This window comes from Bufo gargarizans, chromosome 2 (genome assembly GCF_014858855.1).
Source record: "Bufo gargarizans isolate SCDJY-AF-19 chromosome 2, ASM1485885v1, whole genome shotgun sequence".
NCBI lineage: Eukaryota > Metazoa > Chordata > Amphibia > Anura > Bufonidae > Bufo > Bufo gargarizans.
Window position 1 is genome coordinate 651,119,373 of NC_058081.1, and position 17,301 is coordinate 651,136,673.

At 44.6% G+C, this 17,301-nt stretch overlaps 1 protein-coding gene across 1 annotated transcript in view; it reads right to left on the reverse strand.

Annotated features, from left to right (window-relative positions):
- Positions 1–2,240: 2,240 nt before the first annotated feature.
- Positions 2,241–17,301, reverse strand: part of LOC122928906 (guanylate-binding protein 1-like) — a 74,658-nt gene continuing 59,597 nt past the window's right edge. Inside the window, exons 5-10 of the mRNA XM_044282220.1 lie at positions 11,910–12,146; positions 9,117–9,397; positions 8,112–8,324; positions 7,149–7,251; positions 6,803–6,966; positions 2,241–3,472 (exon numbers count right to left, since the gene is read on the reverse strand). Of these exons, the coding sequence (XP_044138155.1) occupies positions 3,353–3,472; positions 6,803–6,966; positions 7,149–7,251; positions 8,112–8,324; positions 9,117–9,397; positions 11,910–12,146 (1,118 nt within the window). The 3' untranslated portion in view covers positions 2,241–3,352. The remainder of the gene's footprint in view (positions 3,473–6,802; positions 6,967–7,148; positions 7,252–8,111; positions 8,325–9,116; positions 9,398–11,909; positions 12,147–17,301) is intronic.

Sequence of the window (17,301 nt, forward strand, 5' to 3'; positions counted from 1 at the left end):
GTTTAAAGAGGACCTTTCACCTCTTCTGACATGTCTGGTTTAATATCTTCATGCATTCTCCATGTAATAACAATTCTGGAGCATCTATACTTATGTCTGTTTGTTGTGCCATTCCTTTATTTCTACTAGAAGTTATGAATGAATTGTTATTAGCCTTCAGTAAGGGTACAGAGGGGAGGTCACCAGTTGGGGGGTGTACCAGCACAGTCTGAAAATGGCAGCACTAATTGGATAGAGTCAGTTTGTGCAGGTACACCCCCCCCCCCCCCCCCACTGGTTACCTCCCCTCTGTACCCTTACTGCAGACTGCTAGCAATTAATTCATAACTTCTAGTAGAAATTATAAAGGAACGGCAGAACATAGAGCCATAAGAAAAGATGTTCCAGAATTGCAGGGGGAATGCATAAAGCTATTAAAACAGGCATGTCAGGAGGGAAGAAAGGTCATCTTTATGTATTTTAATTTTCTTTATTCCCCCTTTAATAAGAATTGTGCTGGAGTAAGAGGCACCAAATGTAAGGAGCACAGACCTCTTCTAATATTCGCCGTCTTCTGGCAGTCCGAGAAACCAAAATCTGGTGTCATTTATGCTAGTTTCTTGCATAAATTATAATTAGTCAGTTGGTGGGAGACTTCGCTTCCTCTCACTAAGCTTCAGCAATTTTTTTTTTAATAGCAAGTGCGACGTAAAACTGAAAAAGTCTCTTTTTTTGTGGAGAATAGTGAGATAGGATTAGTGAATCCACCTGGGAATATTTCTGCAGCATTTTTTAATGCTTGTAATAAAATACTGGGAATTCTCGTATTTTTTTATGGCAATTTGTCACGTTTGTGGTGGATTTTTTTTATTTTTCGCAGGCCTTTTATTTTTTTTGAGGTTTCCAAAGTCCTCGGTTGTACTTGCCTATCTCCATCGATAGACTTGGATGGCATGTTTGACCACAGCAGAGCTTAAACTCTTTTGCACTGAGGCATATGTGAGTATCCTAGAAGACGAGTTACTTCATACACTCGAGTACTATGGGTATGAGAAGGACGACATAGTGTTCCAGCAGGACAAAGCATACGTCGAGATTGAAGAAGAAATGGTTCAATGAAGCAGAGGTGCTGGATTGGACTCCTCAGACCTCAACCCATTCGAACACTTGTGGGTAGAGCTGAGGAAAGGAATGGCACAACTCTAGGGACCCCACTTATTAGCTGTTTAAAAGGTTTATGCAGAGTCTTCGTCTTTTATATTGGGTTTTTCACTGCTTTGTACTGCACAAACTGCCCTCAGCTCAGGTGACCATGCAGAGAGTCTTTCACTTCAGTCCATGAGCTGCTAAAACAAATGTATAAGACTGGACAAGGCCCAGAGATATTTTAGGTCCGGGTATCTCCAAGACATGATGTAAAGATTGGAGAACCTGAAATTTGGGATATATGATGCTCGTGGTCAATTAGCTGTTCATGGTCCTTCAGTCCACTATCAACCTGTTGTTAAAGTGTCATATCATTCTGTCCACTAGACGGTACCAAACTCCATATCATCTGTCGGACCACTGAAGACACGCCAAATACAGCACTCGCATATCTCTGGACGTCTCATAGAGAAGACTGGAGCAGCATTCACCCTGTAGACTCCAGGACCCTATTCTGCTGATCGGTGGGAAACACAACGGTAGAACCCCCACTGATCAGATATAACCTGACAAGTTCGTATGGTGGGACTGCCACCTTAAAGGGGTATTCCCATCTGGACATTTATAGCATATTGATAGTGCAACGGGCGCCTCCCCCTAGGGCCCTTTAAGATGCGACTTAGATGTAGGAAATGCTGAGTGGTATAGTGCGTCCTAAAATGTCCCTTTATATGTGTCACAGTGCTCCCACCGTGATACAGCTGGACCCCAGGCGTTGGCTCCGAAGCAAAAAATAGGGGAAATAATTGAGGGATAAAATAATAACTTGAGTCCAGACCTTGAGATGAAGTTCAATTGCAGCTTTACTTGAATAAACGTTCTCCAACACGGTTTACAGGCTTAGTCTTGGTTCCAGCAGGCTTTAGCATTAAAACTGGCAGGCAAACTCAATTCTGCTTTTCTCTCTCTCTGACTCAGCTGTACTGACAGGCTGGCTGGCTGTATAACTCAGCTTCTTCTGTATGCTGCACTTCTTTCTTTGTAGTCTGTCTCTAGATTAGGCCAGGGCACTTTCTTCCTGGCTCCTGAGGCTCTAGGCTTTGGCCTCCATTGCCAGCAGAGCTTAGGGTGCTCTGGCTGGCGTGGGCACGTCCAGCAGAGATGTGCCCCTACACACCTGTCCCCTAGCAGAGGGTAAGCTAGACTGACTCTAACTTGTCCCCACCCTTCCTGCAGGAAATAGGACTAGCACACTTCCCTACTTTTTATCCTGGTGCCTACATAGATTATGTATCTACCAACAGACCTTATGATTTAGAGACTTGCGGCATCTGTTCATCTCATACTTGCTGCAGGTTTTCTTTCCCCTGATGAACCACGTGTATATCACCACCTGGGGAAACGTGTCGGGAAGACAAGATATTACCAGGGACATTCAGGGCTTGTCAGAGTTTAGCAACCAATAAGTGGGGTCGCCCCTATTGGGACAGGTGCTCTGCTTTTAGGCAGGGATACCTTTAGGGTCACCCTAGGGAATTTATCTTTCCCACCCCATTTATTGGCTGCTACCCCTGAGGACTGCCTGGCACCCAGTGACTGATATCAACTAACCGTGAGTCTTGGTTAAAACCGTGGTCTTCTGCAATAGAATGCTATATACCATATGCAGTTGATTATTATCCCATTGCTCGTGCTTGTTAATTGTGCCTGCCCATCAATCCATTGTGTGGGCTCAGGATATATATTTTTTATGTTGATGTATTGTGTACACATATATGTGTCAGTTTGGGGGATTTATATATTTTCATTTTAATTGTATCCAGTAAAAGTTTAATTTTAAGGGTTTCTTTTCAGTGATTTGTTGTTTATGTCCCCTACTGGGAGTTTATTCCTATATTCTGTGAGCTGTATGAGAGGTGACTGGTTTAAAGTAATGTCCCTAAACTCTAATGTACTTTCTATAAATCACATAATTGCTATGGAGCCCATGATTCTGTACCCACTACAAGGAGGAGTTCACTGTATACAGATTTCTATAGCATTGAGTACACTACTACTAGTGGTGGCTGGATAAATGGTGACTGTACACAATCGTATCTAGTGAGCTCCCCCTAGTGGTGGCTATATGAGCTATATGTAGTGAGCTCCCCCTTAGTGGTGGCTGAATTGCTTTCTTGTGACTGTGTTAAGGGAAACATAAGCATACGTTATGACATAATAGCAGGTTTTAGGACAGTATACATCCTTCTCCACTGCTCGACTGTCCCTGGTAGTTCTGTCTTCTTAATTCCTCCTGCATTTCATCCAAGGATTGTTGATGTGATGAACTCAATCTGGAATGTTGAGCCTGAACCACAAAAATCAGAACACACAGTTAGCAACCAATGAGATCATGGGACAATGTCCTAAAGCTGTTGGGGTTAGGCCCCTGTGTGCAGCAGTGCTCAGGGCTACAGACCTCAGCATAAAGGAGGCTAGATGTATTTCCTTTATCTGATCTGGGCTGTCTAGCTGGTCTGGGAGTTTGAAGGAGGGGGTCTGGTCTGGGATCTGTTTTTTTAGGGTCTGGTCTGTGGTCAGAATATATTTAGGAGTCTGGTCTGGAGTCTGAATAAATTTAGAGGTCTCTTCTGGGGTCCAAATTCATTTTAGGGCTTGATCTGAATTACCTTAGTGGTCTGGTCTTTGGTCTAGAATAATAGTCTTGTCTGGAATCTGTATTAATTTAGGGTGACTGGTCTGAAGTCTGTATCAATTTATGGTTCTGATCTAGGGTCTGTATTTATTTAGGGCTTTGGTCTAGGGTCTGTATTTATTTAGGGCTTTGGTCTGGGGTCTGTATTTATTTAGGGCTTTGGTCTGGGGTCTGTATTTATTTAGGGCTTTGGTCTGGGGTCTGTATTTATTTAGGGCTTTGGTCTGGGGTCTGTATTTATTTAGGGCTTTGGTCTGGGGTCTGTGTTTATTTAGGGTTCTGGTCTGAGGTCCATATTTATTTAGGGTTCTGGTCTGAATTTTTTAGGGTTCTGGTCTGAGGTCTATATCTTTTTAGGGTTCTGGTCTGGGGTCTGTATTCATTTAGGGTTCTGGTCTGAGGTCAATATTTATTTAGGATTTTGGCCTGAGGTCTATTTTTTTAGGGTTTTGGTCAGGGTTCTGTATTTAGGGTTCTGGTCTGAGGTATATATCTATTTATGGTTCTGGTCTGGGGTCTGTATTTATTTAGGGTTTTGGTCTGGGGGTCTATATCTAGTTCTGGTTCTGGTCTGTATTTATTTAGGGTTATGGTCTGGGGTCTGTATTTATTTAGGGCTTTGGTCTGGGGTCTGTATTTATTTAGGGCTTTGGTCTGGGGTCTGTGTTTATTTAGGGTTCTGGTCTGAGGTCCATATTTATTTAGGGTTCTGGTCTATATCTTTTTAGGGTTCTGGTCTGAGGTCTATATCTTTTTAGGGTTCTGGTCTGGGGTCTGTATTCATTTAGGGTTCTGGTCTGGGGTCTGTATTCATTTAGGGTTCTGGTCTGGGGTCTGTATTCATTTAGGGTTCTGGTCTGAGGTCAATATTTATTTAGGATTTTGGCCTGAGGTCTATTTTTTTAGGGTTTTGGTCAGGGTTCTGTATTTAGGGTTCTGGTCTGAGGTATATATCTATTTATGGTTCTGGTCTGGGGTCTGTATTTATTTAGGGTTTTGGTCTGGGGGTCTATATCTAGTTCTGGTCTGTATTTATTTAGGGTTATGGTCTGGGGTCTGTATTTATTCAGAGGCCTGGTCTGGGGTCTGAGTTTATTTGTGAAGTAAAGGCTCAAAGATGTCTCAGAATCAAACTCTGCAGTCATCAGGAGAACTTGGCATGGTGGTGTGGGGCAGATGGAAAGAAAAAAATTGACTACAATGAGAAAAGCTATTGTTTGTGAGCCACTTGATTGTTATGTATCCTGCTGGTATCTGATCAGCCCTGTATTCTCTCGTATAGGCAGCGATAATCTGCACAGCACCTGTATGGACCTGTTAGCAGACAATTATATGGTCACTGTATGGCAGTATTATTGGCTACATTGGTCTTTGCATAGTGGTAGCACACACCTGTCTCTGGCTGAAAACGCAAGTGAAATCCTGTCCCTGATTGTGTGGATCGATGGTTCTGTGTTTCAGTGGAAGCTAGTTTGTTCTAATGAAAGAAGAATTTTGCATTCTAGGATGTCCTCGCGTGAAATGGGGGTTCAGTTTATGCTTTGCAGTTTGCAATTGTTAAACGAACCTACAAATAAAAACAATCCCCAGATATCAGATAGCAAGTGCAGCTTGTCCTTAAATGAGATGGGTCAGTCTCTGAATTCCAAACTAACTGGAAATCGCACCACGCAACTCCACAGAAGTGTATTTAGACCACACTAGAAATGGATAAAAAACCTCACAGATTGAAGTAACCTCCACTGGTAGACTCTGTGTGAACAAGGCTCTCCACTGCTAAATCCAACCACAGTGGAGCTCATCTGCTTCTCCTTCCTTCTGGTACAGCCGTTCCACAATCCTTATATTAGGAAAAATTGCGAGGCACCCAAAACAGTGAAGCACCGCAGTGGCAGTAGGCTTCTCACACGCCGTAGACGTTTTTGTGGAGTTGGGAGGTCCTATTTTCTATTTGGTTAAACGAACCGGTCATGAGGAATTAGGTACCCAAACCGTCACCTACATGTTATTCAGGACGGTGGCAGATTTCTCTTTGATGCTTGAAGGGTGCAGCTGCTCTCTGGAGAAGTCACCTTGGTCGGTCGCCCTCCTGGCCTGACTGACATCCCACAGGTCAAGTATTTCATCACAATCCACCTCCCCACATGCATCAAAGGAGTCGTGATGACATACCTGGCCTGAGGATGTCAGGAGGGGGACTGTCCAATATGACTTCTCCGAGGAGCGGCTCCACCCTGTGACCTCTATGCATGCATGGGATTAAAACATGCATTGTGGTTTTTCTGAATGGCCTACCAAAAAGTAGAAGGACATCATTGAAACTAGGAAACTAGGGAAGAAACAGGTCACCTCCTAGACAACTCTAATCCGGACCCTGAGTACCTATCAATATGAATAGACCTTGAAGGTAGGAATATTCATAAGAAGTATACCTAGGCCCTGATTTCCCTATAAGGCCCTGGAGTAAGTATAGAACCAGAGACAACCCATTCCTCCCCAGATGGACGAATGGAAGTCTCTGTCTCAGGCCCAGATACAACAACAGGGAATATAACAAATACAAACAAACACGACACTTAACTTCAGTAGAGATGGAAGAACAGGAACACCAGAGAGGATCTCACACCAGCTCAGCCAAACCCAAATGAAGCTATCAACCGCATAGTCAGAAGGGTGGGGTGAGACTATAAAGGGTAGAAGTGATGACCACTGAGCAACAGCTGAGAAAAGGGAAGTGGTTATTAACCCTATCAACACTGAATCAAGAGAAATCAAGGAGGCTGTTAGATTCCATCACGCTCAGCCAATCTACTTGATTTCCTGACATAAGTCACCTGAGGGACCGTGACACTTCCCTGTCGGATAGTTTGGAGGTTAATTCCTCAAGACATGTTCCTTTTAAGCTATACTGGCAGAGGACAGCAAAGCTTTACCATTTGACCGGGGTCCGGAGAGCTCAGTTCTGATGCTTCTTCTTTGTACCTGAAGTTGCTGAGTCATCAGGAAGTTATTTTCTTGAGCCATCCTCATTCTGTTCTGCTCCATCTCTCCTGTGAGGGAGGTTATAAACTGCTGATGATTGGCGCTCTGCCTGATCATGGACTGCTGCCTCCACCACTCTGCCCACATGGCCTGGTTATGGGACTCTGGATGACAAAAGAGAAGAATTATAAAGTGATTTCTGCATCTTAAAAAAATGGCCAGTTTCAATCTCCATATAAAGTTGAGTAACGTGGGGTCCCAAGCGGTGACCCCTCCTCTATTAGCTGCATATTGCAGAGGGGTAACACATCATACACCATTAGATATTAACCACAGGCCCATCTACCTGCTAACCACTGATCTGCCTGAGTGATCTTCTCCTCTGCCTGGAGGACGGCAGCTTCAATGTTCTGGTTTTCATGTATGAAATCTTCCAGAACCTCCTGAGACTTCATAATGTGAAAAAAAACATGAAAGTTACTAATCTGTAAGTAGAAAGCAATAGACACAGTGATACAGAAACAGATACATAAAGAGCTGCATAAATAGATTGTTACAGTGACATCTCACAGAGGCGGCTGCCACCGCTACATTCACTGGTCCCAGGTTTCTGTATCCCACCTTCTGCTCTCCCCTTCCCAGTGGGTCTGGCTGCTGGGGTTGCTCTGCCATTGATCACCAGAGATCCATACAGTTATCCCTTTAATACCTTAGATCAGCAGGTATGCAGGAATTAAAATCCTTACTGTCCTAGACCACCAGGTATACTGACAACCCCTTTACTGCCCAAGACCACCAGGGATACTGGAATTACCTCTCTCACTGTCCTAGACCACTAGGGATACTGACAATAACCACATAGCTGCCCAGCCTCACCAGGGATGCTGACACTAACACCCTTACTACAACAGGCCACTAGGCATACAGACATTAACCACCTCACTGCCCTAGACAACCAGGGATGTAGACAATGACCTTCACTGCACTAAACCAGGATTCTATGTGTTTCTGTGTATTTGACTGGTTTCTAGCTAATTATTTGGACAGCTTGTCTCCTTAATGTCCTACTGGCACCACTGCACCAGGACTGAAAGGTAAGTATTTACACTCCAGATGTAGGTTGGACAGGAAACAGGCAAGCTGCTCTACCAAGTCAGTACAGGCAGCACATAGGAGCATAAAGGATGACCAGCAGAAGAAGACCACAGGGTCCACCTAGTATGTACTTACTGTAGATTCTGCAGACACATCTGAACAAGTTCTCTGACAACCCTGACATGGACACACAACCTGATATTGTTGTAGTTACCTTTACTCCCTTTCCAGGCGTTCTCTGATAATTCTCTAGGATATTGTGCTTATCCATCAAGAAAGCCATGTGTCCTCCACGTCTGAAGTAACATCCCTGTTGGAGCCTAATCTGCATGATCTGGCTGAGCGTCTGGAGAAGATTCTTACAGACCTCCCTGGATAAATCTTCATTGATTTTTATAAATTCTTTATTTTTCTTGACAATTTGATTCTGTGGGAACAGTAAGAAGTAAATTACAGTTGTGATGTGAACGTCCATGAGAAACAACCCCCTCATGTGTAACAGAACAAGTCGAGGAGTGGCTGGTACAGTATCTTATGGTATCCATGGCATGTGGGTCCCTGCCTTTTGGAGGACACAAGGATCGGCCATGTCATGTTCTGCTTTTAGAGGTTTTGACATTGAGGCTCTCTCCCATTCTCGGAGCTCCCTGACGGCTCAGTCTTTAGCTCTTCTCTACTGAATGCTGGGGGGTTGTCTGACCTCCACAGCAATTTCACGTTTGGCCCTGAAAGTGCTCAGTCTGAAGACAAAAAAAGTCACCAGTTCACATTCAACCGGTTCCGGCGCTGAGGGTTGCCTCCCGGCTTCTTCTGGTCCCCTGTGGCCTCTGGGGTCACAGGCCACATCACCTCTGAGGCCAGTGAATGACTGAATGTGACAATGAATGGGATGTCACACTTCCAGTCCACAGGAGACCAGAAGCAGCAGGGGCAGGACCCTAAGCACAGGAACGGAGTGCTGGTAGAATTGCATTGGGATTGGACGGCCCCTTCAAAGTACAATTTTAGAGAACACCTCTAATTATCTCCTGGAGAAGTAATAGGACATAGGCCCTTAGGTAGTGGTTACTAGGCTCTCAATGTTCCTGCAGGTTCTCGGTGGCCTAGATTCCTGTTATCGGCTATAGACACCAGTGCCATAGACAATGGATGGAGCCAAAGGGCGCATACTCTGGTGATTGGTAGATAAGAGATAAATTCTTTAGGCCGGACATCTGACCTTCAGCTCTTGTAGATATGTCTGGTCCTGGTCATTCACTGATCGTTCCTTAAAGACTTTAATGGCTTTCTCCATACATAAAGAATGCAGGTTCATTAAAAAAAATTGTTGGATAGGGAACCTCGGGAGACGTCTCTCCATCTCATGTTCATATTTGGACATTGCGTCTTGTAAAGCTCCTGCATTTTCAATTTTGGCCAGAGTCAGAACCGCATTCTCCATGCTGGGAATCTCTCCTCTCCGAATGGTGTCCACATACAAGGATGTAAGATTACCGAGCACTGCAGAGGAGGAACAGAGCATTAGTGTGGAGATGACCCCCGGCAGAGAAGGAACAGAGCATTAGTGTGGAGATGACCCCCGGCAGAGAAGGAACAGAGCATTAGTGTGGAGATGACCCCCGGCAGAGGAGGAACAGAGCATTAGTGTGGAGATGACCCCCGGCAGAGGAGGAACAGAGCATTAGTGTGGAGATGACCCCCGGCAGAGAAGGAACAGAGCATTAGTGTGGAGATGACCCCCGGCAGAGAAGGAACAGAGCATTAGTGTGGAGATGACCCCTGGTAGAGAAGGAACAGAGGATTAGTGTGGAGATGACCCCCGGTAGAGGATGAACAGAGCATTAGTGTGGAGATAACCATGGAATAGGAAGAACAGAGCATTAGTGTGGAGATAACCCACGGCAGAGAAGTAACAGAGCATTAGTGTGGAGATGACCCCTGGTAGAGAAGGAACAGAGCATTAATGTGAAGATGACTCCTGGCAGAGGAGGAACAGAGCATTAGTGTGGAGATAACCATAGAATAGGAGGAACAGAGCATTAATGTGGAGATAACCCCTGGCAGGTGAGGAACAGAGTATTAATGTGGAGGTAACCCCAGCAGAGGATGAAGTAAGCATTATTGTGGAGATTACTCCCGGCAGAGGAGGAACAGAGCATTAATGTGAAAATGACCCCAGCAGAGGAGGAACAGAGCATTAAGGGTGCATTCACACGACCATAAGTGTTTTGTGGTCCGCATTTTGCTGACTGCAGATGGCCGGCGCTATATAGAGAATGCCTATTCATGTCCGCAACCGCAGACAAGAATAGGACATGCTCCATATTTTTTGCAGGGCCGCGGAACGGAACAACGGATGCGGACAGCACACTGTGTGCTGTCCGCATATTTTGCGGCCCCATTGAACTGAAATGGTCAGCACCCGTTCCGCAAAATTGCGGAACGGATGCGGATCCATTTATACGGTTGTGTGAATGCACCCTAAAGTGAAGATGACCCTGGCAGAGAAGAGACAGAGCATTAATGTTGAGATGACCCCTGGTAGAGGAGGAACAGAGCATTAGTGTGGAGATGACCCCTAGCAGAGGAGGAACAGAGCATTAATGTGGAGATGACCACGGCAGAAGGGGAACAGAGCATTAATGTAGAGAGGACCCCTGGCAGGGGAAGAACAGAGCATTAATGTGGAGATGACCCCAGCCGAGGAGAAACAGAGCATTATTGCTCTGTATAATCTGGATGTAGGGAGCTCCCTCTAGTGGTGGCTGTATAATCTGTATGTAATGAGCTCCCTCTAGTGGTGACTGTATAATCTGTATGTAGTGACCTCCATCTAGTGGTGACTGTATAATCTGTATGTAGTGAGCTCCCTCTAGTGGTGGCTGTATAATCTGTATGTAGTGAGCTCCCTCTAGTGGTGGCTGTATAATCTGTATGTAGTGAGCTCCCTCTAGTGGTGGCTGTATAATCTGTATGTAGTGAGCTCCCTCTAGTGGTGACTGTGTAATCTGTATGTAATGAGCTCCCTCTAGTGGTGACTGTATAATCTGTATGTAGTGACCTCCATCTAGTGGTGACTGTATAATCTGTATGTAGTGAGCTCCCCCTAGTAGTGACTGTGTAATCTGTATGTAATGAGCTCCCCCTAGTGGTGACTGTGTAATCTGTATGTAATAAGCTCCCTCTAGTGGTGACTGTATAATCAGTACGTAGTGATCTCCCTCTAGTAGTGGCTGTATAATCTGTATGTAGTGAGATCCCCCTAGTGGTGGCTGTATAATCTGTATGTAGTGAGATCCCCCTAGTGGTGACTGTATAATCTGTATGTAGTGAGCTCCCTCTAGTGGTGGCTGTATAATCAGTACGTAGTGATCTCCCTCTAGTAGTGGCTGTATAATCTGTATGTAGTGAGATCCCCCTAGTGGTGGCTGTATAATCTGTATGTAGTGAGATCCCCCTAGTGGTGGCTGTATAATCTGTATGTAGTGAGCTCCCTCTAGTGGTGGCTGTATAATCTGTATGTAGTGAACTCCCTCTAGTGGTGACTGTATAATCTGTATGTAGTGAGCTCCCCCTAGTGGTGGCTGTATAATCTACATCTATGGGAAAGAAGGTTTGTACACAGACGTAGCAGAGGACTCTTTACTGTAAGAGCAGTGAGACTATGGACTCTTTACGGTAAGAGCAGTGAGACTATGGAGCTCTCTGCCTGAGGAGGTGGTGATGGTGAGTAGAATAAAGGAGTTCAGGAGGGACCTGGATGTATTTCTGGAGTGTAATAATATTACAGGCTATAGCTACTAGAGAGGGGTCGTTGATCCAGGGAGTTATTCTGATTGGATTCGGGATGGATTTTTTCCCCCTAAACTGAGGAAAATTGGCTTCTATCTCACAGTTTTTTTTTTTGCCTTCCTCTGGATCAACTTGCAGGATAACAGGCCGAAGTGGATGGACGGAGGCTTTTTTCAGCCTTATAAACTCTGTTAGTAGGTAACTTTGGGGGTGCACTTACTTTTCCCGGTGACTGTTATTCCCCCGGTCAGAGCTTTCACCCTGCTGTTCCTCATTATATGCTCATAGAATTTCGCTGCTTGCTCCATAAACTCCTCCTCTAGTTCGCTCTCCTTCAGCTCGTCCAGAAGATGCAGGTTTCTCGTAGAGGTTGGTTGGTCAAATACGAAGCATTTGTGAGAGTGGAAGAAGCTTTGGATGCACTCACGAGGAAGATTGTACTGCTGGAAGTTTTCTCCTATAATATAAAATAAAAAGTTACAGAACACCCTTGCTCTCCGGACCGGTCTATATCAGCAAATGTCACAAAACAAAAATTCTGGTGCATCTTTCTTTTTTAGCTTTTTATTGTGACGCTCCTCTATTATTTCTCCTTCAAATTAATGTTACTAGTTAGGAGTTTCACACTGTCCAATCAGTACTGTAGATTATATAGGGACTGTTATGGCACCCCGGGCATAAAAGGGGTTAAAACCGTTTAGGCGATCTTCCCCTTCCAGAGCTACAGGCACAGCTACTTACTGAACACCAAACTCCCGAACGGCATACAAGGGAATGCCCCAAACTCCCGAACGGAATACAGCATAGCACACCAAACTCCCGAACGGAAACTCCCGAATAGCTGCTAGCAGACGAACAGGAAACGCACCGAAGCGGCTTACACTCCTAGCAATCAGTCTCTAACAGCATACAGTAAATCCCCCAAGAACGAGACAAAGCTCTGTGTTGAGGGTCAAGCAGTGGTCAGCCAGAGCTGTGTGTTTATTGTTCTTATATACACATTCTTACACATTAGTACCACCCACAGGGTTTTGTAAAACAACCAGTAACCCCGTACAATACACTCAGACACTCCCACACAAAATCCTCCCCTCTGCCTGTGATACAATTACCTTACACAATGGGTTAATGTAATTATCACAGGCAGGAGAATACACAGCTTTACACAAGGTCTTCTGTCCTGGAGACAATTGGGAAGTAATCCAATTTATCTCCAAGGGCAGAGGCAAAACTCCCCTAGCCACATGGTGGAACCGCCAGTTCTGTGAGAAGGTCTGACAGACGTCCTTCTCTACCTCTTGCATGATGTTCTTTGTTTTGGTTTCACTTTCTCATCTCATTTCCTTCTCCTAGGTGTCACCTATTTAGACTAATCCTCTTTCCTTTATATTCCCTCCCATACTGCCTCACTTTGCGGTTTATACTACCTGGATTGAAGTGTTCACTGCTGGAGGCTTCTGCTGCTGCTTGTTCAGATAAGTCCTTTCATGTATTGTGTTTCCTTGCTGGCTTGATTCTAGGTGACCCTGACTCCCTCCGTATGAATTGCAGGGAGACGGTGGTCGTGTCCCCTCACTATTATAGGGTTTTCAGTTGTCACACAGTCTTAGGTACGTGGGCATACAATCGTCTACCTTTGAGACCCTTGTATGTGCTTAGCAGTCAGGGTGAGCTCTTAGGGTTTTATAGGGGTCAAATACAGACGTGGACAAAATTGTTGGTACCCTTTGGTCAATGAAAGAAAAAGTCACAATGGTCACAGAAATAACTTTAATCTGACAAAAGTAATAATAAATTAAAATTCTATAAATGTTAACCAATGAAAGTCAGACATTGTTTTTCAACCATGCTTCAACAGAATTATGTAAAAAAATAAACTCATGAAACAGGCATGGACAAAAATGATGGTACCCCTAGAAAACACAGAACATAATGTGACCAAAGGGACATGTTAATTCAAGGTGTGTCCACTAATTAGCATCACAGGTGTCTACAACCTTGTAATCAGCCATTGGGCCTATATATATGGCTCCAGGTAATCACTGTGTTGTTTGGTGATATGGTGTGTACCACACTCGACATGGACCAGAGGAAGCAAAGGAAAGAGCTGTCTCAAGAGATCAGAAAGAAAATTATAGACAAGCATGTTAAAGGTAAAGGCTATAAGACCATCTCCAAGCAACTAGATGTTCCTGTGAGTACAGTTGCACATATTATTCATAAGTTTAAGATCCATGGGACTGTAGCCAACCTCCCTGGACGTGGCCGCAGGAGGAAAATTGATGACAAATCTAAGAGACGGATAATCCGAATGGTAACAAAAGAGCCTAGAAAGACTTCTAAAGAGATTCAAGGTGAACTTCATGCTCAAGGAACATCAGTGTCAGATCGCACCATCCGTCGTTGTTTGAGCCAAAGTGGACTACATGGGAGACGACCAAGGAGGACACCATTGTTGAAAACGAATCATAAAAAAGCAAGACTGGAATATGCCAAACTACATGTTGACAAGCCACAAAGCTTCTGGGAGAATGTCCTGTGGACAGATGAGACAAAAATCGAAGTTTTTGCCAAGGCACATCAGCTGTATGTTCACAGACGAAAAAATGAAGCATATCAAGAAAAGAACACTGTCCCTACTGTGAAACATGGAGGAGGCTCTGTTATGTTCTGGGGCTGCTTTGCTGCGTCTGGCACAGGGTGTCTTGAATCTGTGCAGGGTACAATGAAATCTCAAGACTATCAAGGAATTCTAGAGAGAAATGTACTAGCCAGTGTCAGAAAGCTTGGTCTCAGTCGCAGGTCATGGGTCTTGCAACAGGACAATGACCCAAAACACACCGCTAAAAACACCCAAGAATGGCTAAGAGGAAAAAATTGGACTATTCTAAAGTGGCCTTCTATGAGCCCTGACCTCAATCCTATTGAGCATCTTTGGAAGGAGCTGAAACATGCAGTCTGGAAAAGGCACCCTTCAAACCGGACACAACTGGAGCAGTTTGCTCATGAGGAGTGGGCCAAAATACCTGCTGAGAGGTGCAGATGTCTCATTGACAGTTACAGGAAGCGTTTGATTGCAGTGATTGCCTCAAAAGGTTGCGCAACAAAATATTAAGTTAGGGGTACCATCATTTTTGTCCATGCCTGTTTCATGAGTTTATTTTTTTACATAATTCTGTTGAAGCATGGTTGAAAAACAATGTCTGACTTTCATTGGTTAACATTTATAGAATTTTAATTTATTATTACTTTTGTCAGATTAAAGTTATTTCTGTGACCATTGTGACTTTTTCTTTCATTGACCAAAGGGTACCAACAATTTTGTCCACGTCTGTATATGCTCCTTAGTTTGGGATCAAGCCAGTCGGACGTTTATTCATAACTTCCAGCTATCTGCAACATCATCCGTGACATTATAAACCGCCATTACCGTCTTAAGCATGGATCCGGTTTCAGCCTTGAATGACCGCATGCAAGGTCTTTCACTGGAGGTAGCAGATCTCTGTAAAACTGTCTCAGTTTCAGGTTCTGCTTGCGTTCATGGAGTTTGTTCTAAGCCTAAGATCTCGCTTCTGGATACGTTCTCCAGGGGTAGTGAGAATTTTGTTCGCTTTAGAGAGGCTTGCAAACTTCATTTTCGCCTACTTCCCCATTCCCCTGGTGATGAGGAGCAGAGGGTGGGGATCATCATCTCGCTGCTCAGGGATAACGCTCAGTCTGGGTCCTTTTTGCTGCCGGTGGGGGCAAAGCCCCTCCGATCGGTGGATGAATTTTTTGTAACCCTGGGGCAGATATATGATGACCCGGATCCTATTGCTCTGGCTGAATCTAAACTGCATCTTTTATGCCAGGGTAAACACTCCACAGAGATATATTGTTCTGAATTTCGGAGATGGGCAGCTGATACTGGTTGGAATGATGCTGCACTCCGAAGTCAATTTTACCATGGTCTTTTGTAGGGATTGAAAGATGCATTTGCTTTTCATGAGAGACCTGCCTCGTTGGAGTCTGCCATGTCTCTAGCTGTTCGTATTGACAGGCATCTTAGAGAGAGAGGAGAGACCACTCCTTCCTGTCATATTCAGCCCAAGGACAGTGCGGCTGTCTCATTCAGTACGCAGGGGTCTCAGTATCCCCTCTGAGCAGGAGGCCATGCAGATGGGTTTGCTTTCCTCTGATAGTAGAGGATTCAGCTATCAGAGGAGGGTTTGTTTCTGTTGTGGGGGTAAATCATTTGGCTAATGTTTGCCCCTCTAGGAGATTCATGGAGTTTTCTGAGGGTAATAAAAAAGAAACAAAAAAAAAAACCTCAAAAAACTTTCCATTTGCTACTATTGGCAAGGTTGATGCGGAAATTGAAGGTTTGCCGTTTGCTTGTAGTTCCCGTTTTCTCCTACCTGCCAGGGTGGCGCTAGACAGCAACAACATTGTTTGTGAGATTTTTGTAGATAGTGGAGCAGCTGTCAATCTCATTGATAATCAATTTGCTATAACGCATGGTTTCCAGGTATGCACTTTGGAAAAGGATATACCTGTTTTTGCTATCGATTCCGCTCCACTTTCTCAAAGATCGTTAAAGGGCATAGTTCACAATATCCGTTTGACTGTGGGTGATGCTCATGTTGAGGATATGTCATGTTTCAGTCCTAAGCGGATTACCTACTCCTCTAGTGTTGGGGCTACCCTGGCTCACTAAACATAACCCCACCATTGATTGGCAAGCAAGGCAAATAAATGGTTGGAGTGACTTTTGCAGAGAGAATTGCCTCACGGCGTCTCTTTCAGAGGTTTCTACCAAGACTGTACCATCTTTTCTCTCTGAATTTTCGGATGTGTTTTCCGAGAGTGGTGTCCAGGAGCTGCCCCCTCACCGGGAGTACGATTGCCCTATTAATCTCATCCCAGGCGCCAAGCTGCCAAAATCACGTTTATACAATCTCTCCCAACCTGAAAGAGTCGCTATGCGTACTTATATCTCTGAGAGCCTGAGAAAGGGACACATCCGACCCTCGAAGTCACCTGTTGCCGCTGTTTTTTTTTTTGTTAAGAAAAAAGATGGTTCTTTAAGACCTTGTCTGGATTTCAGGGAGCTGAACCGTATCACAATTTGTGACCCATATCCGCTTCCTCTGATCCCGGACCTGTTTAACCAGATTGTTGGGGCTAAAGTTTTTCTAAGTTGGATTTAAGAGGGGCATACAACCTAGTCAGGGTCAGGGAAGGGGACGAATGGAAGACGGCCTTCAATACCCCTGAGGGTCATTTCGAGAATTTGGTTATGCCCTTTGGTTTGATGAATGCTCCGGCCGTCTTCCAACATTTTGTGAACAGCATTTTTTATCATTTAATGGGGAAATTTGTACTGGTGTATCTAGATGACATTTTGATTTTTTCTCCTGATTTCAAAACTCATAGGGACCACCTACGTCAGGTCTTGCTCATTCTGCAGGAGAATAAATTGTACGCTAAACTGGAAAAATGTGTGTTTGCGGTTCCGGAGATTCAATTTCTTGGTTTTCTTCTCTCCGCTTCTGGTTTTCGCATGGACCCTGAGAAGGTCCGCGCTGTGCTTGATTGGGAGCTTCCTGAGAATCAGAAGGCGCTGATGCGGT